General features: G+C 39.4%; 1 protein-coding gene across 1 annotated transcript in view; it reads right to left on the reverse strand.

The window, feature by feature from the left end:
* KCNH8 (potassium voltage-gated channel subfamily H member 8) overlaps nucleotides 1-25,854 on the reverse strand; it is a 388,857-nt gene that overhangs the window by 216,278 nt on the left and 146,725 nt on the right. Inside the window, exon 3 of the mRNA XM_004271920.4 lies at nucleotides 10,906-11,037. Coding sequence (XP_004271968.1) covers nucleotides 10,906-11,037 — 132 coding nt within the window. The remainder of the gene's footprint in view (nucleotides 1-10,905; nucleotides 11,038-25,854) is intronic.

The following is a 25,854-nucleotide window of genomic DNA, read 5'->3' on the forward strand; positions in this document are numbered from 1 at the left end:
TGGGTATCTCAGCTTCTTTTCGACACTCATGAGTACACTTCTTAGTGATCACGTTACTGTAAACCACTTTCTTGAGAGATCAACCCTCTCAGTGTCTATATCATCCTGTACTATACCATGCTTGCTTTCATATTTCCTCGAATAGGCTTATTTACCCATTTTTGCACTAAGGTTGTATTAATGAATAATATATTTTGTGTCTATATACTTGGTATATCCCATTTCTAATTTTTATAAAAGAATCACTAATTTTCTTTATTTACAGTTAGTAGAAGTTGCTATTTTCAATACTTTTACCATCTCTATGCTTTTGGCCACTTTATTTCATCCCATCCCTTATGATCTCTCATACCCTAACAGTCACGACACACTCCTAAATCTCAGATTATCACTGGTGTTCCTCAGCTCAAAAACGCTTTCTGTGTTCTCCTCAAGTTTTGAAAAAAAAAAATCATTCTAGACAGATTCCAAGTAGCCACAAGACTGCACCTCTCAATGCCAATCAGTTCCGTTTTCCATGTGTTACACCCTAGCTTTCATTCTGGGGCTCAAAAGTGAATCAGACACGGCCTCTGCCTTCACAGAGATCATAGTTGAGAAGGGGAAAGGAACATATGGAAAAAAAGGGCACAATCCAATGTGCTCCTAAGCACCATTTATACCCTCCAGAGCTTCTCCTCAATATGATGTCATTTTAGCAGCTTTCTAGTTAATAGATGTTCATCTCATCTTGCATAAACACCGTTAATATGAATGTCTGCTATGAAATGCCAATACACGGGCAAAAATTTCATTCTCCACATTGAGGAGCAGTTGCCAAATTATGTGTGTACACATTTTCCTCAGGAACTGAAAGATGTATTTTTAAAGTAGATCGAATGAAACTGGTTACCATATAATTTTAAGAGACTGAGCAATTATCCAAACATTTCAGGAGACATTTATCCAGTGAAACTTCTGTGCTGTCTAGGAGTCAAATCATTCCCCATATAATGTGTCAAACAAATACTTGAAAAGCCTCATGGAATTTGGGGGAGACCCACTGTAAAGATAAACAGGATTGCTTGATGGTGGTTTCTAAAAAGTCTTCCTGTATAAAAACAAGCTAGATGGGATGGAAAGCTCATTTTCACTGCTGTGAGGGGCGGAAACTAAACTCAAACTCCCTTGAAACTGGGCATGCAATCTCTCCTCTTCAGGGCACCCATTGTTTCTCAGCACTTCTCTAAGTAGCTGGCACCTAAGCTCTCAGCACCAAATAGTCTTTCTCACACTGGCAAAGCCATTAACACACTAATCAATATAAAAAGAAAAGCAAAGAGGGAAAGCACTCCCCCACCACCCCCTGAAGCATAAATCCACAGTCCCAAGTATGTCTCTCCACAAGATGCTGAAGCCTGAGACTCAGGTACCTGCAAACCTTTTTGTCCACGGTTTCCAGCCTCTCCCAATGATGCTACCATCATTCCTAACAGCAGCATGATAGCTATAATCCTGGAATTGGGAACATTCCCTAATACCAATGTCTAGTGAATTCTGCCAGACGTGGAGACCTCACTAAGAATGTATATCCAACCAGGAAGTCAACTTATACAGCTTTTTAAACTCTCAACCTGAACTTACTAATCCTCTTAATACATATTTGTCTGGTGTTTCAATTAATTGACTTTTCAACTGCAAAATGTTTTTAAATGTTAAATTCACCAAAAAAGGGTTAAAAAATTTGTCTCCATCCCCAGTTATAAAACTAGAAATACCTTTTATAAAAATATGACTGATAAGAAATTCGTTTGATAATTTCATCCAAGGGGCATAAACTACTGACCAATAGAACAAATTCAGCCCACAAGGTATATTTAGATTGGCTGCAGAATATTTAACATTTTTCTTTAAAATAGAATGACGTAGCGAAGCATACCATGTGTGTTATGCCTAGGTTCCCACCATGGTCTATCACAGCATTTCATTCATCACGTTATCCCATGGTGTCCAAAGGCAAATTAGTTTATGAACTCTGGCTTATACTATTTGCCTTTAGAAGATTCTAGGAAAGAATAGTATTGGTGAATATGTAAAAAACAACCCACAGCTTTAAAAAATATAGGTAATATGTTATGTATGTGATTAAAACTCTTCAATCACTTTGAGGATCTACCCGAGCTCTTCATTCCCAGTTTCATCACATATTTGACAAAAAGTGGGTCTAGATCTCCTGAAGGCAGAAATCTATCTCCTCAGAAAAAGTATCAACTTTTACAACAGTTCTTTCATCAGACAACTGCTCTTTATTAAGATTGGGGCCTGTGTTTCTTCATTATGCAAAGAAAAAAAAAATCAGGCAGGATATTTCAGCAGGGGAAAGGAACATTATTACTATGCTCCCCATTGAAAATTAAAATATTCAAAATATGTCAAAATCATCTGAGACTTAATATCTGATCAGTGGCTTAATGTCTGTTTTTACAGAGAACATTTTTATATGTATTTTTAAGAAGTGACTTCCACTATCTTCAAAAATGTGACCAAACTGAGATTCTCAGAAACTGGAGGACAAACAGAAGAGTCAACAAGAACACAAAATTCACCAGCGGCAGAGATTCTATTTGAAGTGAATAGAATCACACTAGGAGTAAGAACCCGTTTCGAGAGGCTTGGAGCAGGCTTTGATAAATACACATCCCGCGGTCTTTGACTTAAACTAAATATATTCATCAGAATGTGCAGCTTTGATAATTATGATACGATTATTTTGGAAATGCAAGAATGCTATGTTTTCCTCTATCTGTGAATAGTCTCCTAAATTGGACTTCATTTATGCATTCATTTATTCATCCACCCATCAATCAAACATTTATTGAGTATTTACTAAGTGTTAGACACTCTGGGTTGGGGATACGATCTTGAACAAGAGAAGAAAAGCCTATTTCCAGATGAAGCTTACATTTTAATGGAGTGGAGAGCAATTACGATATAAACTAACTTTTGAAAAATGTGTTTCATATAGCCATACAGGCTATGCCTACAGTGAACAAGGTGATGGGATAGAGTGGCTGGAGATGGGCCCTTCCGACTGGATGGTCAGGAGAACCTTTCTAAGGAATGTGTATAGCATGAAGCTTCTCAAACTTGGATGTGCCTGTGAATGGCACAGGATCTTGTCAGAATTCAGATTCTGATTCAGAGGTCTGATGTGGGGCCTGAGATTCTGCATTTTTAATGAGCTCCCAGGTGATGCTAATGTGTCAGGTCCTCATACACTTGGGATAGTAAGGACTTTGAATAAGAAATGAGAATGGTAAAACCCTTGGGCATATATCTGGAAAAGATTAAAACTCTAATTTGACAAGATACATGCGCCCCAATGTTCACAGCAGCACTATTCACAATAGCCAAGACATGGAAGCAATCTAAATGTCCATCGACAGACAAATGGATAAAGAAGATCTGGTACATAGATACAACGAAATACTACTAGCCATGAAAAAGAATGAAATAATGCCATTTGCAGCAAGATGGATGGACCTAGAGATTATCATACTAAGTGAAGTAACGCAGACAGAGAAAGACAAATATCACAGAATATCATTTATACGTGGAATCTAAAAAATGATACAAATGAATGCATTTGCAAAACAGAAATAGATTCATAGACATAGAAAACAAACTTATGGTTACCTAAGGGGAAAGCGGGGAGGGATAAATTAGGAGTTTGGGATTAACATACATGCACTACTATACATAAAAGAGATAAACATCAAGGACCTACTGTATAGCACAGGGAACTATATTCAATATCTTTTAATAAACTATAATGGAAAAGAATGTGAAAAAGAATAGATATACACATACATATGTATATATATGTATATACATATAACTGATTCACTTAGCTGTACACCTGAAACTAACACAACATTGTAAATAAACTATACTTCAGTTAAAATAATTTCTTTTAATAAAAAAAAAAATGAGCATGGTAAAAAGAACTGACAATCATGTGTGGGACTTTGGGGAGGAACTGAGACAAGCCCAACCTTGTGTCTACCTCATTTCTAATCTTCTCTCATCTGTCTCACAGGATGCCCCAGGGCATAAAGGGAGGATCAGAGATCTGAGACCAGAGGGGCCTGGGCTTCCATCCTGTCTCCAGCTTTTCACAGCACTGAGGTTTTGGGCAGCTCCCGTACTCTCTCTAAGTCTCATTGCTCCACATCGTGGGATCCTTGCGTAATCTGTCTGGCTTAGAGCAAAGAATCAGTAAATGAAAGGCACTCTGCAGCAGGCATCATACTACCACGAGGTGACAAGTATGAGGACAGCAAACAGTACAATAGGACAGCACAGCAGAAGACAAAGAGAGTCCCAGGGCCCCCAGTCTTGCTGCTTCGCTGTTCCAAGTATGGGCTTCTCAGCTCCAGACTCTTCGAGATACGAGAAAAATAAGCCCTTATTTAGTTAAGCTCACATTAGTTAGGTTTTCTGGCTCTTGTACCTAAATGCAATTCATATCTAATTGTTGAGTGCAGCTATTCATTATTATTATTTCTTCTGAAGCCACTTAGCAATAGGAAGAGACAGGAGCACTCTAAAGCTTTTGCCAGTGTCCTTAATCGTGACAACCTGCTCCGCCCGCCAAAAGCTAGACTACCAAGAAACGCCGCTGTATTTGACTCCTGGTCTGTATTATCACTGAAGATAATGTGGAGACCTTCACACATCAACCCCTAAATTCTCAAGGCAAATTTGAAGTGTCCACTTTTAGGAATGGTCATCAAAATCCCCCAGTTTTGAGGCAACTGATAATGTTGTTGGCACATCATGCATAACCCAGTGTCAACCGTCATTTCAAGCCAAATCTGGGGCACCCTACAAGCAATAAACAAGGCACATATTCTACTCAACTGAGCAGAAAACCAAATTAGCATGTGAAGAAAGTTAGGAAATTGAGACACATGCAACTGAGGAAAAGAAACTTTTAAAAGAAGCTGTGCCCTCACACAGGTAAAGGTCCTTTCGTAACATTAATTAATCAGCGGGTTTGTACTCAGTGTCTGTTATGTGTAAAGTACTGGAGGAAAGTGAAAGGCAGCTGGAGCAGGATGCCAAGTTTAAGGCCCTCACTGTTGTGGGAAAAACAAGTCAGAAGCGTTAGGCCAGCAGCGAGGCACAGATCAGTCTAAGGGAAGGACCCTCGCTATGACCTAAGGGGGTTCAGGTAAGATGACTATAAAGAAAAGATGTGGGATTTTCATGGTAAGCAGGGGTGACAAAGATGTTCCAGGTGAGGGGAAGTTTGAGGACCAGGGTATGGAGAGAGAGAGTGTGAGTTTTACTCGCTGAGCGTGAACAGACCAGCTTGGCTTGTCCAGAGACTTCAAGAAGGTTTAGAAGGTGGTATGTATGTAGTTAGAAAGTGAATTGTGAGGAGCATCATAAGCTGATTCTTAAGTAATTGGAACTTAAAACCTGCTTACCTGAGCTAAGAGCAGATCTGTTTAATTAAAAGAGGAAGTTCTGCTCTCTTGCTTCTCTTCATGTGGGCTTTCCTCTGTGCACGAGTGCCCTGGTATCGGTCTCTCTGTGACCAAACCTCCTTCTAAGGACACCAGTTGGATTGGATTAAGTTCTACCCTAATGGTCTCATTTTACCTTAATTACCTCTTCAAAGTCTCTATATCAAAATGCAGTCACATTCTGAGGTCCTGGGTGTTAGGGCTTCAGTGAGTCCAGAACAGTCCCCAAACCAGAAACTTGGAATTCATCAACTCTTTCTTTTCCCTCATCTCTACTGTCAAGGTCTACCGGTCATAACTCTGAACTCTATCCTCACACCATCTAAGTTCCTTAGAAAGACATAATAAAATCTTTAAGTTTTAAGTCATGCCTGCCTATCTAGAGTTGAAACTCAAAACCCTGACTTTTAGAAACTACTTTGGAACAAAGGTCAGCTATTTGTTATTTCATCTCCTGAAATTAACTTCCCTTCCTTTCAGTTTATCAAACTCCTCACATCCTTCAAGTTTTGTTTCAATATTATTTTCCCTGTGAAGTTCTCCTTGACTCTGCTCCAATTCTTGCTGGCCCCACGCTACCATTTTACCTTGTCTGGGAAGAATTTACCATTTCTGCCACTCTGCTGTCACTGAACATAGTATACTGCAAATACTGGATCCATTTCCTTCATAAGATCATGCACTCTTTGGAGAAAAAAAAAAACACCAATAGAAGGAATGTACACTCTGGAATCTGTACAAGCGTCAACCCTAGTCCTACCATTTTTCACTATGTTGACTTTGTCAAGTTACTTAAAATTCATTGGTAAATAGGAATAGGAATAATTCCTATTTCATAGGGTTATAACGAGAAGCAAATGAAGTAATCATCAGTATGAAGCAGAGACTCAATAACAGCTAGCTATTTTTATAAAACATGTAGAATATAACAATGACCACAACTCTTTTCTTCTTGGGTGTATTCAGTGCTATGTGATTTGCAGATATTATCTCTTATATACCTAAAGTAAGTGTAGACGTGTATGATTACCCCTTTTTATAGGTGAAGAAACTTAGTCTCCAAAAGGCTAAGCAGCTTGTCTAAGGGCTAACAGCCAACACATGTGGAACCAGGGTTTAAGCTAAGATTTAGATGATTCAAACAAAGCATACTGTACCCAAACAATCATTCAATATGGAAGGCAGAATGTGTGCTCAATGAATATTGATTGAGTTGCTTAATTCATTATTAATCCACAATTAAATTAATATATTTCTTACTGATATTTCTATAGGGAAAGAGGTTAACAGGGTCTCATGTTAAATTAACTCAGTAATGCTAGACACACATATAGAAGTTATTGGTTTACACACTTTTTTTAGAATGGAAATGAAATATGTGTCAAAAAATGGAATATAAAAGGTAATTAAAATCACCAGATTTCTGCTGAAGTCTCTCTCTCTCTCAATCACACACACACACACACACACACACACACACACACACACACATCCCAGATCAGCAGCTGAAAACTGAGTGTCCAAATAGTACTTTGTATTTTAGGCCAATCTTCCATCAATGCTGTTCATTGTATCCCATACCTTGCTAGTTTTTTCTATAAAATATGATTTTCCTCCTTTCAAATAAACCCCAGAACAATGTAGACGTTACTGATTAAAGCATTTTTTCTTAAAGAAGTACAATTTATATCTCTTAAGCAAAGTCCATCATATGAGCCTTGGTAGGGAATTAATTTAATTAACACAAACCATATTCCTACAACTCAGATGAGCTTCAGAGATACATTCGTATGACATCTGGTATCGGGTCACATCAGGCTACATGCTCACCTCGAGTTTTCTAGTGCTGAGATACAATACTGCTCCAATTATACAGAGACATTTTAAGAGTTTTCAAACACATCTTGAAGTTCTAAAAATACCATACGCTAAGGTGTGCCTTTCCTGCAAGACACGCCATCAATTGGTGAATTTTAAGGTATTTTTGCCCTATTAAGAGCAGATTAAAAAAAGAGAGAAATATATATATGTATTTTATGATCATTTTATAACTATGCTGTCTTACAATAGTTACTTTGCCTCTATTAAAATACTACATAGTTTTGTGGGACATTTATAACTTAGCAACAGAAAAGAAAATATTCTTTTTTTTTTTTTTGCGGTACGCAGGCCTCTCACTGTCGTGGCCTCTTCCGTTGCAGAGCACAGGCTCTGGACACGCAGGCTCAGCGGTCATGGCTCACGGGCCTAGCCGTTCCGCGGCATGTGGGATCTTCCCGGACCGGGGCATGAACCCGTGTTCCCTGCATCGGCAGGCAGACTCTCAACCACTGCGCCACCAGGGAAGCCCAAGAAAATATTCTTGAGTGTTCAATATATATTAGAAATAACACTTAATTTCATATGAAATAATAATCACTTGAGGAACAAAGTCATAAAGCTATTAAAAGATTTACAGACTTACTATCAAATATTTCAAAATTTCTAAAACATATTCTGCCTTATACAATTAATGTTAAAAGTACTTTCTGTTTTTCTTTCTTTAAACCTTGCAGGAGATAGTCTTCATATTTTACATGTTCTCTAAACAAAATGGGACTATTATTAAGCATAGTTTAATATATTTATTTAAATAGAAATGTAAAACTCTTTTTTATGATGGAACCTTGGATTAGAATAATTGCTACTGGTTCCATAGGGTATTCAAATGCGTGCGCTTCACCCCCAAAAGGCAGGTGCAAGCTTTCCTGGGGAAGCAGCTCTGCTAGTGTAACACACCAGGCCTCTGTACTGCTCCTCTATTCAATTCTTCCCAGGGGAAGAGGAGGAATTTAATATGATTGAGTTTGGCATATATGGCGTGGCCCTTACTCTTTCCTCTCTTTAGGGAGCAGCTGCCTTTGGGAAGCACCTGTTCTGCTCCAGTCCTCCAAGCTTTAAGTTATACCAGAGGGAGCTCTGTCTCTAGTATAGCTCCAACTGGGAGGTAACTTTGCCTAAATCTGGGCTCACTGAGAGGAAGCCCATTTGCTGTTGATAATATGCCACATTCTCTGTTATCGGTTTCTTCAGAAATAAAGGTGATGTGTTGGTCTCCCATCTGCCTTACTCTTATTTCTTTCTCAGTTGGCTCAGAACTTGGGTGGGGAAAAGGAGTGTTTGTACTGAGCTCTTTCAAACCCCAAATGAATAAGTATATTTTTACTCCTTTTATCCATTGCAGTCCTCCAAAAGGGGGATTTCACCCCTATCTACAGACACCAGAAACACAAGACAAAGATGATGACCTAAATTATATAAAACCATTAGTTATAATTTTCATGTTCAAAGCAAGTCAGGTTGATTAAACTGCCCGCTTTGAAGCCAAAAAAAAAAAAAGCCATATTTTTTTCTAAGGATAGTCTTATGTATCTATCTATGCATATGAGTATACATAATATATACACATATATATTTAATACATAAATATAATGTTACTCAAATAATCCTTATGGTGGCATAATAAAAAATGTACTTGGTCTTTGTGCCTATTGCTGGCACACAACCCTATAACCCTTGGAATCTCTGGAGGGATGAGTGTCTTTTATGTGCTAATAAATATTTGGTGGTGGGGAAGGGGAGGGTGCCCTAGATTACTTCGGCAGGGCAACACATTGCCAGAAAGACCAGGGCAAGATTAGAGGGCCAGAACTTTTAGCCCCACTCCCTGGCCTTCTGGGGAGGGGAGAGGGACTAAAGAATGAGTTGATCACTGATGGCCAGTGATGTAATCAATCTTGCCTACGTAACGAAGCCTCCATGAAAACTCCTACTAAACACCCGAGCAGGAGAGCTGATGAACACATCCAGGTGCTGGGAGGGTGGCACACCCAGGAAAACCACAGCAGCCCCAGGCCCTCTTCCCTATACCTACCCTAGGCATCTCTTCCCTATGGCTGTTCCAGAGTTAGAGCCTTTACGATAACAGAAGTGTTACTCTGCGTTCAGTAAGCTGTTCTAGCACATTATCAAATCTGAAAAGGATGGGGAGGGCTGTGAAATTCCCGACATTGTAGCCAAGCTGGACAGAAGTGTGTGGGCCCCGGGCACCCCGTACTTGTGACCGGCATCTGCAGTTAGTGTGGGCCCTTATACCTGTGCACTCTGACACTAAACCCAGGTAGTTAGTGTGACCTGAATTAAATGATAGGACACCCAGCTGGAGTCCAGAGAGTTGAAGAACTGGTTGTTGGTATGGAAAAAACCTACATTTGGTATAAGAAGTGTTCTGAGTAAATACAGTTCATACTTACCTTTTCTTTTCCTATAACAGCAAAAAAAACAGTAAAAACAAAACCAAAACCACGCACAGCGATTTCCACACTTTTCTCTCATTGGACAGGTATTACACGTGCTCTAATATCCAAGTAACTTAAAGTATAAGACTGCTCACCCCTCCTGTGTGTAAAATATGCCACAGTGTTTAGTTATGCAAATACACAAGAAAACAGTCCTGCATTTGCAAACATTCCAAATGATAGAAGTTGGCCAGGGTCACCAAATAGTTCTCAATTTGTGTTGTCATTTCAAAAGACATAATGTATTTAAAACACTCACACACATTTTTAAAAAGACATAGTTGTTGAAACATCAAAGAGCTGGTTCTCATAAAGAACTTAATATACAGGAAGTCCCTACAATGACAATTGCCTTTTCTCTGGTCACCAAAATATCTAATCCTACTTTTGTTTAAATGAAATAATATGGGCATATTTTTCAATGTTACTTTTGTCTGCTTACATGAATGCAGGGTATTTCCTCATAAACTACAGACACAAGCTATAAAGTAAGCAATAGAAAGTCTTAGAATACTTTAAAGATCATTGAAGAGCTTGTCTGTGTCTTAAAACAAATTATTATTGCAAAATACAGGTACGCATTTGCAACGTTCCACTCTAACAAGCACTAAACTTGAGTTCTGGATTTTGGATATAAAATGAAATCTTGCACGTCTAAGTTCTGAACTACTGCACATTAGATGAAACTGAGAGCAGTAGTTTCAATCGCATCATTTTAACTTCACTCATTGCTATCAATGTATATTCTTCCCTGATAAAACAAGGTGGTGTGAATCTGTGTATTCTGATAAGTTGTTTTCCCATCCTCATTCTCCTCAAACAGGAGTATAAACTTCTGGTTCCTATCAAGTGAGTTTTTATTACAAAGAGGAAAATGCAAATTCATGTGAATCTCTGTGATTTGGGGATAGGCACCAAATACTGACTGCTAAGAGTTATGAATGTTTATCTGTTGCTGTTATTAAAAACACATTTTTTTTTCCTACCAGAGTATTTGAATAAACAATTTCAAAATGTTACTCCATCTGTCAATGTTTTCTGAAAACAGTACAAACCTTCTTTTTTATCTTCTGGAGTAATCTTCACTTTTGTATCTGTTATATCTTTGAATGAGGCCAGAAAAAGGACCACATCTCCTTTCTCATTCTTTATAGGGACAATATCCAATAGGCACCAAAATGGAGACCCTGCAACGGTAATAAAAATACAAATCAACCACTGCCTTGTGTTTTTTCTATGAAAATCACATCATTTGTGGTATAGTTAATAAAGTCCTTACTGTTTTCTTCTATCCCATGAGTCTCCCCCAAAATCTTAAAAATGTCAGTTTTCAGACTCCATAAACGTCTAGCCTCTAATGCATATCTCTTCATTCCCAAATGAAGTGCTTTCTCTGAAAATAAGGGAGTATTTTAAACAAAACCACTAGTCTGTGCTGAGACCTTTCTGCTTATGTCATTCAAATTTGTATTTCTTCTTTGAATGTATTGATGTTGAAGCATTCCACTTGATGAAACTCTGCCCCTTCCCGCCCGAAGCACACACTGGTTCCTAAATAAAGACTTTTGTTTGATATGAGTTTGCTAGAGGTTTATTTAGTCCATTTAAAAATCAATGCTTGTGCCCCAGAATGGCTAAAAGAAAAAAAGATGGAAAATACCAAGTTTTGGGAAGGATGATGCAAAGTAATTTGAACCCGCCTACATTACTGACTCGTTGCCAGTTAGTACATATACATTAAAAACTGTTTGGCAGTATCAAGATATATTATCACAATACATTATATGGTAATGTGAATGAGTGATATATAATAATCGACAGGGGAATGGATGAATATCACTAACATAATGTTAAGCAAAAACAACCAGACCCAGAGGGGTAGAATCCATTTAAATGAAGTACAAACATAGGCAAAACAAATCTAGGGTTTAAGAGGTCAGGTTAGTGGTTACCTTTGGGAGATTGTGATTAGGAGGGGACACGGGTCAGGGTGTTCTGTGATGCTGGTCCATATCTTTCATGACCTTTATGTTGATTGCATAGGAGTATTCAGGTTTTGAAAGTCATCAAACTCTGTACTCGTGTGTATTTTTCAGGGTATATGTTTTATTTCAAGAACATATTCTTTTTTTTTTTTTTTTTTTTTTTTTTTTGCGGTACGCAGGCCTCTCACTGTTGTGGCCTCTTCCGTTGAGGAACACAGGCTCCGGACGCGCAGGCTCAGCGGCCATGGCTCACGGGCCCAGCCGCTCCGCAGCTCTTAGGATCCTCCCGGACCGGGGCACGAACCCGTGTCCCCTGCATCGGCAGGCGGACTCTCAACCACTGTGCCACCAGGGAAGCCCAAGACCATATTCTTAAAAGTGATACTCAGACTCGTAAAAAAGAATGAAATAATGCCATTTGCAGTGACATGGATGGACCTAGAGATTGTCATACTGAGTGAAGTAAGCCAGACAGAGAAAGACAAATATCATATGATATCACTGATATGGCGAATCTAAAAAAAAATGGTACAAATGAACTTATTTACCCAACAGAAGGAGCCACAGATGTAGAAAACGAACTTATGGTTACCAAGGGGTAAAGGGCGGGGAGAGATAAATTGGGAGATTGAGATTGACATATACACACTACTATACATAAAATAAATAACTAATAAGGACCTACTGTATAGCACAGGGTACTCTACTCAATAATCTGTAATGACCTATATGAGAAAAAAATCTAAAAAAAGTGGATATATGTACCTGTAAAACTGAATCACTTTGCTGTACAGCAGAAACTAACACAACATTGTAAATCAACTATACTCCAATAAAAATTAATTTTAAAAGTGATATTCAAGTTCAATTCTATTCTTTGAGCAAAAGAACCATGAGAAATATCATTAACAGACTCATGTTCAAACCTAAGGCTTATATTTTGAAAAGTTTTTGTATATTTCAAAATACATATTAAAAAATACATTAAAATTCCAGTACTAGATTTTCTACTGAAAAGCATTCTTGGGCAGAAATATTTGAAGTTGATGAAAAAGTTATTGCTTAAAAACTAAACTGTTGATCTATTCACACATAATTTTCCTACACTTTTACTTTGATGGGAAAAAATCTGAATTTCCATCTTATTTGGGAATTGATTTCAAAGCTGGGTATACGACAAAAATCACAGAGTCAGAAATATCTTTGATGTTTTAACTTGCTTTGTATATACTGTGTTAGATCTCACACTTTCCAACACAGCGATATATCCATCCAGCCTTGGAATCTCTCATTTTTCTTCAATTGAGCACCAGACGAGCAGCTGATTTGTATTTAGCGTCCATCTGACATAAAAATCGTATTTTACTATAGCTGCTGGGGTATTTTTGTTGAAAATGTGTGGTTAAGTACACATGTAATAAATGTATGTGTAATGTGCTGCTACTTATAAAGTATGCCTTGAATATGTACCTGTTCCCCCACATCCTCCTAATCGTTTAGTGGCATGATTTCCTTCTTGTTCTTTTGACTCAGACACATGGTTTCCTTTCATTCATCTTCCCAAATATCTATGCCACAGCAATCCCATCTCAATACCCCAACACCAGGCTCCAGAAAACCTAGAATCTATGGCTTATCACCAGGGCTCCAACATCAAGCAGCCACGTGACCATGGGAAGTCAGTTAACATTTCTGCAATGAGAGTCCCTCGACTGTAATGTTCTCACATCCTCCTGTCCAGGGTGGATATAGTAACCCCAAGAAACATGAAATGATAACTCAACGTTATTGTCTATGATTAATGAAGAAACCTCATAAATGAGCCCTATCCCTGGCCAGACACCGCTCTCTCCCTCATCCCAGAATGGCTCTTACTTCCAATTTTTGTCTATGATTACCATTTCAACTTGGGAGCCTTTTCCCCTAATGCTGTAGCTACGGTAGGAACAAAAAGAACCATCAGGCCAAGCTATCAATCACACCCTAGAGACAGGAATCGTGGGGACTTGGAGAATGGCATGAATCTAATACTTTGGTGCACACTTTAAAACATCTGTCAATTTCCTTGCAGGAACGTCACCCAAATCAGAACAGAGACTATTAATTTCCCTGAAAATCATTCGATCTATGCACTCAGACAAGCATCACTATTGTCTCCACAGAGTCTCCTCACAGACGTGCCAGTGTATTTTAAAGAAAAGCCAAAGCACAAAATGAGGTGAAAGCCAAGGAAAGAGCTGCCAACATGACAATATTCTCTAATCAGCCATGATGCACGGGCGTCGCGTCACAGCATGCTCTGGAAGAGTTGAAAAATCACTTTGGAATTTGTCTTTCAGGTTCTAATGAGAGGTGATCTCTGACATTTTATAAATTCATTAGAAACTTCATTAATATGGGTCCTTCTAAATTCAAATTTTGTAACGAGTTGTCATGAGCTAAGCTAACGTCAACCTCCCCATTTCATACATGACAAAAAAGTGAATCAGGGAAGCAGCGTAAGAGACATATAGGCCTATCTTTTTCCTCCCTCTCTCCCGCCCGTCCTTCCTTCCTCTTTCTTTCTTCCCTTCCTTCCTCTTTCCTCCTTTTCTTCCTTCCTTCCTCCTTTCCTTCTTTCCTTCCTCCCTCCCCTCCCTTCCTTTCTTCCTTCCTTCCTTCCTCCTTTCCTTCCTTTCTTTCTCCCTCCCTCCCTTTATCCCTCTTCCTTTCTTCCTTCAACTGCTCCTTCATATTTATCCACACCAACTTCCTTACAAATATGGCTTTGGGCACCTCTAAAGTTAGAAAGCAAAGCATAAGCCACTTGCTTCTTCTTCCAGAAAAAGAGGATGGATGCTGAAACCTACCAATCAGGCTCAGAGCAACACCCTTCACACTTACTTTGCTCTCTTAGCCTTCCCTTCCCTGCTGTGCTCAACCTCTCTGCCCTGGCTCTCTGACAAAACCTTCAACCTTACACACTGTAATAACGCAAAGCAATGCCCCAGGGTCTGCTGCTTCCTCTCTTACCCATGGGTACAGTGATGATCATGCAATGTCTTTCAGTCAACAGCGCCCCAGGCCTGGTACAATAAATCTCTCTTAGCGTTAAGGAGGGAGGGAGAAAAGCCCTCAGCCTCCAATCCAGAGATGGGAAGGATTCTTAAAAGTAGGGTTAGAGGGCAGAACTTGGGTGTCAATGTTAATTCCTTCTGTATATAGCAGCTGTAGTTACCATGTGGGTTGGTGAACGCTAAAACAGATGAGTCTCTGCCAGGATTTAAGCTAGTGACACCTTTAATTTCCATGGATAAATACAATTTATGGGCGATAACAGGGTTTATACCCTCTATGGTAACCTGTATTTTCGGAATCCCGTAAATAATTACTCAGAGTTTAAACCTGGTGGAATGTCCCATGTCTCCATTTTTGGTACTTTCTTTTCCTTCATTGGGAAACAAGGGTGCAAGAGAATTTGCCTTGCTACTATTTACAATGGAAAGAAGACACATGCTTTCCATATACCCCTAAAAGATTAGAGTTTGCAATAAGTGAACACTAATGAAAAAGTTTCTAGTATGAGTTCATGGTTTAATAACTTAACACAAGGAGGTAGAGGTATAAAGAATATTGAGTTGTGAGTCGTTCCCTTCTCTTTAGTGACTGGCTGTGTTGCCATGATGGGACACAGGTTGTGTTTCCCAATTTAACACAACAGCAGAAAGTGGGATGGGTACCCTTAGCATGTCCCTCGTATCAAGCAGGATTTTGATTGGCTCTTTAATGGTAAATATGTGTGACCTTTAGTTTTTGAAATTATGGCTACAAAAATATAATATCCTGAGTGTTAACAGCATCAGAGTGTGAGCTAAACATTTTCAGGCGCTTCTCATATTTCACAGTAAATCTGATCTTGTTCTCTATAACCATTGTCTCAGTGCTGCGTACTCAATGGTGTGATGACAGGTTTGACAGTTTTTAGAAATTAGTCCAGGGGATATAATATTGGGAAGCGTGTGGTCAAAGGGCCACAGGTGTGTAAACAAGGCACTGCTAATGGTGGCTGCATGACGGGACTCTCATATCTGTAGCAGAAAGTGCAGGACATCGATGAGCATCTCAAGCGAGTCTGCGCAGAGCTGTAGTTGCCCCTCCCCCTTATCACAGTTGTTTCTGCCTTGTTCTGGCCCTAACCATCTCTCACCCACTCTTCAAAGGTGTTCTCCCTACCTTTAGTTTTCTTCCCATGCTGCTTCCAAGAATCTGTGTAAATAGAGTGTCCTGATTAAAAATACCCAATGGCTTTTCATAGCTTGCTTAAAAAATTAACATAGCATTCCAGAGACTCTTTATCAATATGGAGTCTATTTTTATGAAACTAGAAAGGTAAATAGGAAGGGGATGGGTCATGTGAAGTGGTGATTGAAAATAAGGATCAGATTAAAAAGGAGGGGGAAGTCCCAGAAAGCACCCAGAGCTGCGTGGGAGATAAGCCCTACAGCAGCCTCCCCAGCGCTTCCTGGTGTTTGTACTGTTCTAAGTGATGAAAGCAAGGATTCTTTGGTGAAATAGCAGGTAAAGGCTTCACTTTAACTGCAAGGAACACTTCTTCAAAGGACCATGCATCTATAGTGCAGCCTATACGTGTTTCAGATCTGTGCTCAGTTCCCAGTGAATTTGCCTTGGGTGGACACCCTCCTCCAAATGCCCCAGGATCCTAATGCACTGGGGCCCGACGTCTTGTGCAGCAGCGGAGGGTAGAGTCGGGTTGGTGGGACGTGAAGTGAGCCAGCTGAAGAGCTCCCTGAGTGGGCAGTGGTAAAGACACCTCTCATTTCAATGTCTGATGAAAAATGAGGCTCTCAGAAAACAATGTGTTTTAAATTTGTTTCTTTATAGAAAAAAAAATAGACTGGGAGAATACACACAAAATATTCATAGTGGTGGACTTAGGATTACAGTTTCTTCTTTTTTCCTTTTCTCATATCCCTGCTTTCAGTTTTGCTAGAATAAGCATGACGGAATTTTTAGTGGGATTCTGGCAACTCTAGAGATTTGGAATAAGAAATGAAAGGAGTCCAGGACTAGGTGATAAGAGTGAGGAGGTCATAGTTCTAGGGAGAGCACTTTGTATGTATTCTCCATGATTTAAATTCTCACAGATATTCCATTTCAAAGTCTAAGAAAAGTTCCATGTTAAGGTAGGGTAACTAAAAAAAGAAGAGGGAAAGAAAGAAAAGGAAAAAGGAAAGGAAGAAAGGAGGCATAGATACAAATCAACTGATGCTTAGCTGAATTGAATGTGCCCAGTTTGTTTTTTCTTCCTCTTTCCATTTTGTTCCAAGTTTCCTTTCTCCTTAAATGAAAGTACTTTATTCCTCTCCCAGGAGTATATATTGGCAACTCTCAGAAATCTCTAATAATTTGGAACGAGAGGAGCTTGGGAACTTGAGATCCAAAAAATATCTCCAAGATGTGCTTTAGTCAATAATTCCAACATGCTTGCTCAACAAATCATTTACTATAGTTTTGACCAATAGAGTTATTACTTGCTTTAAGAAAACCAAACAGCTTCTGATGATTAAACATGGAAAATTCTTACCTATAACTGAAAGAATTTTTCACATATGGGTAGCCACAAATTCATCTGGGATAGGTTTAGAGGAAGAGCCCAGATAACTGCGTATGGTCCAATGAGAAACAGATAAGGGATTCCTGACAATGTAATGCACACAGCAAGGACCTAGGGATAGCTGTCATTTATTAAGCTTCCATTATATGCTAGACACTGAGTCACAAGCTTTGTATGTATTCCATCTAAACTTCTCATTGATCACCCTGACCAACATTATCAGAAACTGAAGCACATTTTACAAATGTGGAAATTGAGATGTGTAGTATTTTCTTCAGGGTCACACAGCTAATGAGGGTCAAATAGCAGGATGTAAACACAAATCTGAGTTTGATTTCCAATGTTGCCTTACTATAATCTTCTGGGAATGATCGTATTCTGTGAACAATGTTTTAGAAACTGGATTTCATTTTCATTTAATCTTTCTATCCATGCTATAGAACATCAGCATACATATTCTTTTTAAAATGTCATAACAGATAAAAGTGAAATAAAGCCTTTGGATAATCAACAAATTCCCCTCTCACCGCCGAAGAAGAGTAGAACCTCTATTTGAAACAAGATTCAGCTACATTAGTTCTAGACTGGAATATATCTCTCATTTAGGTACACATGGCTCTAATTCTTAAATTTGCTTCAAGTAGCCAATGAGACAATGGGATCTGAAAACCACCACTGGTGCCACTTTTAATCCCCTCCTTGAAACAACGAGGATGCAGTCATAAAAGCTTCATTATCACAGACTTTAGGCATAGTTGCCAAGGTCATTAATGCATGTAGCACCATCTCCTGACCTTAGTCACAAAACCTTTGCTTGACTCCCTCCTCCCAGGATGTTTCTGCCTCTTTCCTAGAGTGGTGATCTCTGTGCCGTAGTAGCTCTAGGTAGGATGCAGAGCAACATCTCCTGTGCTCATCTCTTCTAAGACCGGAAATAACAAAGAGAACTGAGCCCAAGTCAACGCTGAGCCATGGCTCTCTCTTCAGTGATGCTCTAGGGGAAAGAAGGACAGATGTGCTGAACCATTGTTAGTGAGCAGATAAATGTCTGATCCGACAGGCTTGGCTCCATGATTGCTACTTGTAAGCCACTTCTTTCTGAGAACAAGGCGCTGAAACAAACTCACTCCCTTGATACTTGACTTCAAGCAAAGCAATTTAAAATTTCTTCAAACTTGGCCGTTGTTCAGTGAAAAAGAACTTGGTTTAAATGAGACTTGGAAGATCAAGTTAACCCTCTCTAATTGTACAAGGCTTTAGTGGGAGAAATCTATGGTCTCTGTAGGGCAACGGGAATAATTGTTGGCACCAAAAAAGTGTAATGCCGACATAAACACAGCATGTTTAAGGGGGTCTGGGACTGTGGAACTACTTAGTTTAGGACCCAAAAGAAAATATTTGGAGATTACATTGCAAGCAAATGGACATAAAGTTATTCATTCATTCAACAAACTTTTACTTAGTGCCTTCTACGGCTGGGAAATGTTTTAAGTGTTTGGATACACATCAGTGAACAAAACAGAACAGATCTCTGTCCTATGCCCTGAGAGAACTTACATTCTACTTTGGAGAGAAAAACAATAAATTATAAATAACTATATAGTTTATTAGAGGGTGTTAAATGATACAGCAGAAAGAAAAAGTAGAACAGGGTCAAGGCATATAGAATGTAGGAAACGGCAGTGTAGGGCTGTAGCATGACATTCTTAAGTGCTACTTAATATTGCTTTTGGATATTAATAAATGATTTGTGTGTTATTGCTGGTCCTCTTAGAAGCAAATGATGAGTAGATTATGATGCAGATCTGAGGTCAAGCAAAGGAGAAAGAAAGGAAGAAAAATTGGATGACAGTGTCTTAGACCTCAGTGCAATTCTAAGGAAAGTTCGCCAAGGCCATCAAGGAGTCATCTAGCCAAGCCAATCATCAGAGCTTCGCCGCATCTCCTAGGACCAGACCTGTCTTAGCAGCCTTGCTTCACTCCGTCACTGGCTGGTAGCAGCCCCTGGAAAGTCTGGCCTGTGCCAACACAATGATGTGTTTCAGAGGACAGTAGCTGGGGTCATCAGCCATACTCTCCTGTAATCAGAGGTACGAGACGCACATTCTCATGTTTGCTACAATTAGTATAGTAGATATCTCACATGTTTGGCAGACTAACATCCTTGCCCCTTCCTCGTGTCACTGCACCTCCATGTTCCACTGGAGATGAGAACTCCTCTCTGTGCGCAGCCTTGGTAGAACTACCCAACCTGGTGCTCAGACAAGCCTTCACTGGAAGGATAGGCAAATCATCCATGCTGACCAATCATTCTTTCTCTTCTGGTAATTTAAATCTTGACCAGAGGGATCCAAGATCAAAAATGAAGGAAGCAGATTCATTCAACAATGAAGGCCAGAAAAAACTTGCCAGTTTTTCCTGCTACCTAGGCCTCATGAACACAACTGCTTCTTGCCTTTTTCAAAGACTGGTTGCTCATCCCTTTCTTTGGTTCCATAAGTTACAACATGTGTTTTCAATAAATTAATATTTTTGCTTCAGGTAACCAGAATCCATTTATATTGCTTACAAAGAACCCTAATTACAAAAATGATATATTTAGGAAAGGACAGTCAAAATCTAGGGATTAGATGACATTGCATATGGTTGAGTCCTGAATTCTTCATTTATTTGCTGGGTATCCTGAGATACAATTTTGACACCTGTTTATACCACATCTGCATACTGGATATATGTTTACTTCTCATGGCTAAGAGCTTTGAAGAGGTCAATACATGCAAAAGTATTTTATACTTTTTGACTAATCATATAAAGTAAGGAGTTTACCTGAATGTGTAATGCTTTAATTCTTTAACTATTAAAAAAATCAGGCATAACTATGGGTCAGTATTAATATTTGTTAAAGCTAGGTGGGTATAGGGTGGGCATTTGTTATAAAAATCTATGTATTTTGTGTATGTATGAAACATTTCATATTTTTTTTTAAATTAAGGAAACAGGAGAATTATTCAGCACTTCCTTAAACGTCTAATTGAGTATTAAGTTGTAACATACAAAGTCTTTTCAGATTGCTGGAGTTAGAAAAGGTCTTTAAAGATGATGACAAGGAACTCTTTATTGTAGAGATGAAGATCCTGAGTTCAGAGTGGTTCAGTAAAGAGTGCAAAACGATGAATGTTAATTGTTGAAATGGGAGGGATTAGACCTCGAGTCATATGATTCTCGGGTTTGTGGGCTCTGTGCTGAAACACAGGGCATTTCTCCAAACATTAAAAAAAAAACAAACACCAAAGAAATAATTATCACATGAGTAAATAATCTAGTTTTGATATCTTAAAAGGAAAACTTGTACTTATAGATGTTATTGATAAAATAAGCCAGGACATGTAACAAACTCCGCATTAATCAAGTTCTTTTTAAGCAGTTAGGTACAGAATTAGAAACTGTGTTTAAAAGCTTGGGCAAGTAAGGTAAAAAGGATGGAGAATATGTCCTGCGGGAGAAAGCAGAAATTCTGCGATGAGAATTTGGAAACAAGGAAATGGGAATTAAAAAGAGATGGTTAAGGAGCTCCTGACAATTCTCCAGTGTATAAATATATGACTGCAGTTTTACGTGTCAATTTGGCACTTTCCAAGAACATGAAGACAACAAACATACTGAGTATTTCCTCCATTGTGCAAACTCGACTCTTAGTGAAGATTCATGAGCACTGCGCCAGATTGCCCTGAGTCACAACTTGGCAGGCATGTGAGGCAAAACATTTAGGCGCTTCCTCAACTTCCTGCTTCTTCCCTAAAATAGAGTTGATACTTCACCAGAACTGGAGGCCAAACCCCAGTGCCTAGACAAGCATCACTGGATCCACCAAGCTCAGGGGAGCTCTAAGTACTGACAAACCTGCCCCAAGAGAGACATCTAATGAAAAACAAATCTGTGCATAACATTTTCTTATTAGCTTCCATATGATTATAGGCATTTTCTTCCAATAACAAGAAAAGTACATTTTGAGCCTATAGCTGTAATTCAAACATGACAATTCAGAATTCCCCTAAACCAGGAGGGCTTCAATTTGATGGTCAGACTAACAGATTTGGTACATCCATCTTCAGAGGTCAGCAGACTAGATGGGAAATATTTTTGGCTTTGCCTTCATATAGCCTCTGTCTCAACTACTCAACTCTGCGATTGTAGTGCTAAAACAGTAATAAGCAACACATAAAAAATGAGCATGATGGTTTTCCAATAAAATGTCCTTTGTAAATCAGGCTTCCCCCCAGTTATGGCCCACAGTCCCATTTTGCAAACTCCCTATGTAGAAACCTACAGATTACTGTATATGAGTAGTTAACTCTTGAATCTTCGGAAGTTTCGAACAGACTCTATCCTGCGACAGTATTTAAGAAGTACTATTTGTTAGTGTAAGAACCAGGTAGAGTCTTCGTTTAGGTAGAACCCAGATTCTGAATGCCATAGTGGTACATGCTAAAAGAAGATTAGCCAGACAACTGTCTTTTATAGAGGGTAGTTATTTCCTTCCTCTTTTGGTAATGAGCATATACTTAGTTATCCTTCACCTGAAAAATAGGCTTAACTGTCAATGAGCCGGAAGGAGCTCTGACAAGGCTTTTCTTCCAGTTCCATCAATAGAAGCTACTTTGGGGCTTTCTGAGCTGCATCGTAAAGCAAAATACATGCAGATCAGGAGGCTGAAGGAGTGAAATGGAGATTGTGGTCAAAGAGTCTATACAAAGTCAGGCCAAAGCAAGCTAAAAAATGTAAGAAAGAAGCTAAAAAATGTGAGAAATTTCTTCCCTGGCAGTCTCTTTTATGCACCGAGAAAGACAGGTCGTTTTCCAAATCATTATATATATCCTATATAATCAAACAACCTGAGGCAGAAGGGGATTTTGTTAACCTCCAAACACATTCTGAATTTAATGTTTTCCCGTTCAATAGTATCTTTCCTTAGTAGCATTGTTAACAAGATTTCTTTTGCTGTTTGACTCCTATTGTATTTCTGAAACAGAGTGCTTTTTTCTTTTTTTTTAATTGTGGAACATAACGTTTCAAAAGATAATTTAGTGGACTCAAAATTGAAGAATTCTGAGGAAGTCAAGACTTCAGGAAAAATAGCTCTCCTTATCATAGATGAAATCAGCTCTCCAGTTACAGCTTGTTTTACTGCCCATCAGTAGAGATGTTCCAGACATAAGATCTTTTTTTTTCACTTGATGTCATTTTTAATAATGGTGCTTCTTGGACCCTTCTCACCAGTGCTCTGTGGATTAGTAAATATTAAAAAAAAAAAAAAAACAAAGACAGAAAACCCCAAATTCACACCCCAGACTTTCCTCCCCTCTCATCTTAAATATACACCCAACAAAGCCCAAAAGAGCAGGTAAGGTGACTTCTACAGCAAATGCACGTTTTAGAGACATTCCTGACACTTCCTTCTTTCTCATCCCCCAAACCAAAGAGATCACCCAATCCTTCTAGCACAGACTGCTGGGCCCACCTCCAGATCTGATTCAGTAGGTCCGGGCGGGGCCTGATAATTTGCATTTCTCACAGTTCCAGGTGATGCCAGTACTACTGGGCTTCACATCACACTCCGAGCAGCACTTGGCTAACGGACCATCACCACGTACGTGCGTTAACCTGCCTTGCACGGCAGCAAAAATAATCTTTGAAAAAATGCAATAGTCATGTGACTTCCCTTAGAACGCTTTGACCGCCGTTAGTTACCTAGCAATGGCGTGAGTCTGACAGCAATCTGACTCCTGTCTCCCTCCCCACCCCATCTGACACCCGGTTCTCCAGTGACACTGGCCTTCTCTCCTTTTCTCAGATGATGCTGTCTCTCCCAGGACCTTTGTACACGCAGCTCTATTTGCCTAGAATCCTTTCATTCTATTCTCCATGCAGTCAATTTCTACTTAACCTTCAAAATTCAACTCAAACATCACTTCCTCGATGAAAACTTCCTCGCATCCCAGATTTGGTCGGATCCCTCTGTCATTCCCTCCCATAGCAGCCTGTAATTTTCCTGCAAGTTACTTAACAGGTCGTGTGATTATTTGATGCGTCTTTCTTTCTCAGTAGACTGTAAGGTACAGGAAATCACAGACTATGTCTTCTTTCTCTTGCACTCTCCCACATGCAAAGCAGAGTGCCTGGCCTGAATATGGCAGGTGCTCTAAAGTTTGTGTTAAAAGAATAAAGTTCATCATTAGAAGATGCATTCCAATTTTACAATAATAACATTGCTAGCTGCAAGAGTGATCACTAACATTTACATAGCACTCATGTGCCAGGCACTGCGCACAGCACTTTACAAGCAATATTTCATTCAAGCCTATGAAGTAGATGTTACTTATTATTGCCATCTTACAGATGAGAAAACTGAGGCTCAGGAAGTTGAAGTTCATTGCCCCAAATCACATAGATTATAAGTGATGAGAGCTCTTTTGCCAGAGAGATACAAATCTAGACTCATTATTACAGCCAGCATTTATGTGGTTCTTTATATTTTCTATCACTTATTTCCTTTATCGGACCCCCTTGATAGCTTTAAGGTATAAGTATTATCTCTGTTCGCCTCTTACAGACAAGATAAAGTATTGAAGGGTGAAACGGCTTTGCCAAGGTCACATACAGAATGTCAATGTCTGAGCCAGGACCCGAACTCAAGTCTTCACACAAGAAGCTCATAATTTTTCCAACCAACCATGTTGGAAGTGGTAAAAAGCACTCTCTATAATAAGACAATTTTTACTACATATCTGTTCTCAAATATTCATCTGAAAATGTGAATTCACTTGAACATCCTGCCAAGTTGCTAAAGGCCAACAACTGGATTGCTTCTTAGAAAACTCTTTCAGCTTTGAGAGGTATTTCCATGCCAGAGCTTCTAGGTAGAGCAAAAATACTTCTCTTTCACATTCGGGGTGGCAGTGGGGGTGGGTCCCATTACCTCCAACACCAAGCACAAGGATTCCTGAGTTATGTGCAAGTTGCTGGCTTTGTCTGAATTCTCAGTGGCCGCCTCTCCAGCTGCTCTCCCCTTGCCTTTTCTTTCCTTTTTTAAAATTTGTATTGGAGTATAGTTGATTTACAATGGTGTGCTAGCTTCTGCTGTACAGCAAAGTGAATCAGTTATGCATGTACATATATCCACTCTTTTTTAGGTTCTATTCCCATATAGGTCATTACAGAGTATTGAATAGAGTTCCCTGTGCTATACAGTAGGTCTTTGTTAGTTACCTGTTTTATATATAGTAGTGTGTTATGTGTCAATCCCAATCTCCCAATTTATCCCTCCCCTCCCCTTTTCCCCCCTGGTAGCCATAAGTTTGTTTTCTACTTCTGTGACCTAGACTTTGTCATACTGAGTGAAGCAAGTCAGACAGAGAAAGGCAAATATCATACGATATCACTTATATGTGGAATCTAAAAAGATGGTACATATGAACCCATCTCTCTTGCCTTTTCTTGCCAGCGTTCTCTGGGGGGGCACTCACCACTCTTGGCTTCCTTATTTGTTTACCTCCTTTGTGCCTGCATTGGCCTAGCCTCCGAGAGGCAGCTGTGATAGAAAAGACTTAAGAGAAGAGGGATGTGGATGAATAAACCTCCAGACCCCAGTCCTGAAACCCTGAATTAAGGACAACCTGGTCACTTCCTGGGCAAACATATGTTGATTTAGTAACCTGGCAGAAAACTCCGGAATGCCACTTCCTCTATCTGTGCAAGCTATTTATGTAAAAAGAAAAAAAATATCCTGGCAATGGAATTAATTTCTGCCTAGAAACAAAGAAAAGGGAAGGATGGGGTCAGAGGCCTGAGGAAACTTGGAAGAAGAGGGAACTATGAGTTAGAAACAAAAGGGCAAAATGAGCTCACGGGAGACAGACTCATACAGCGTCTCAGCGTTATTCCTATATGGGAGAAGTACAGGGTTTCATTTGAAACAGCAAGAGAAATATTTTCATTCAGTAAGCAAGTATCTATTAAGCATTTCTTAAGTATCAAGGACTGTTCTAGGCATGTAGATACCAGGATTAATATGGAATCAGAAAGAAGGGCCACTCTCAACTGTGCACAATCTCATGGGGGAGATAGATGTGTGAAGAGAAAGTTATAACACAGGGTGTGTCTCAGTCAGTTCTGGCTGCTATAACAAAGCACTGTACAAAGACAGGGTGGCTTATAAACAACAGAATTTTTTTTTTCTTAAAGCTATGGAGGCTGGGTGGGCTGGATGTCTGAGCTCAGGGTACTGGCACCATTGGGTTCTGGTGAGGACCCTCTTCCGGGTTGCAGACTGCCAAATTCTCGTTGTGTCTTCACATGGCGGAAAGAGAACGGGCGAGCTCTCTGGCCTCTTCCTATAAGGGCACTAA

This window comes from Orcinus orca, chromosome 5 (genome assembly GCF_937001465.1).
Source record: "Orcinus orca chromosome 5, mOrcOrc1.1, whole genome shotgun sequence".
Lineage (NCBI taxonomy): Eukaryota > Metazoa > Chordata > Mammalia > Artiodactyla > Delphinidae > Orcinus > Orcinus orca.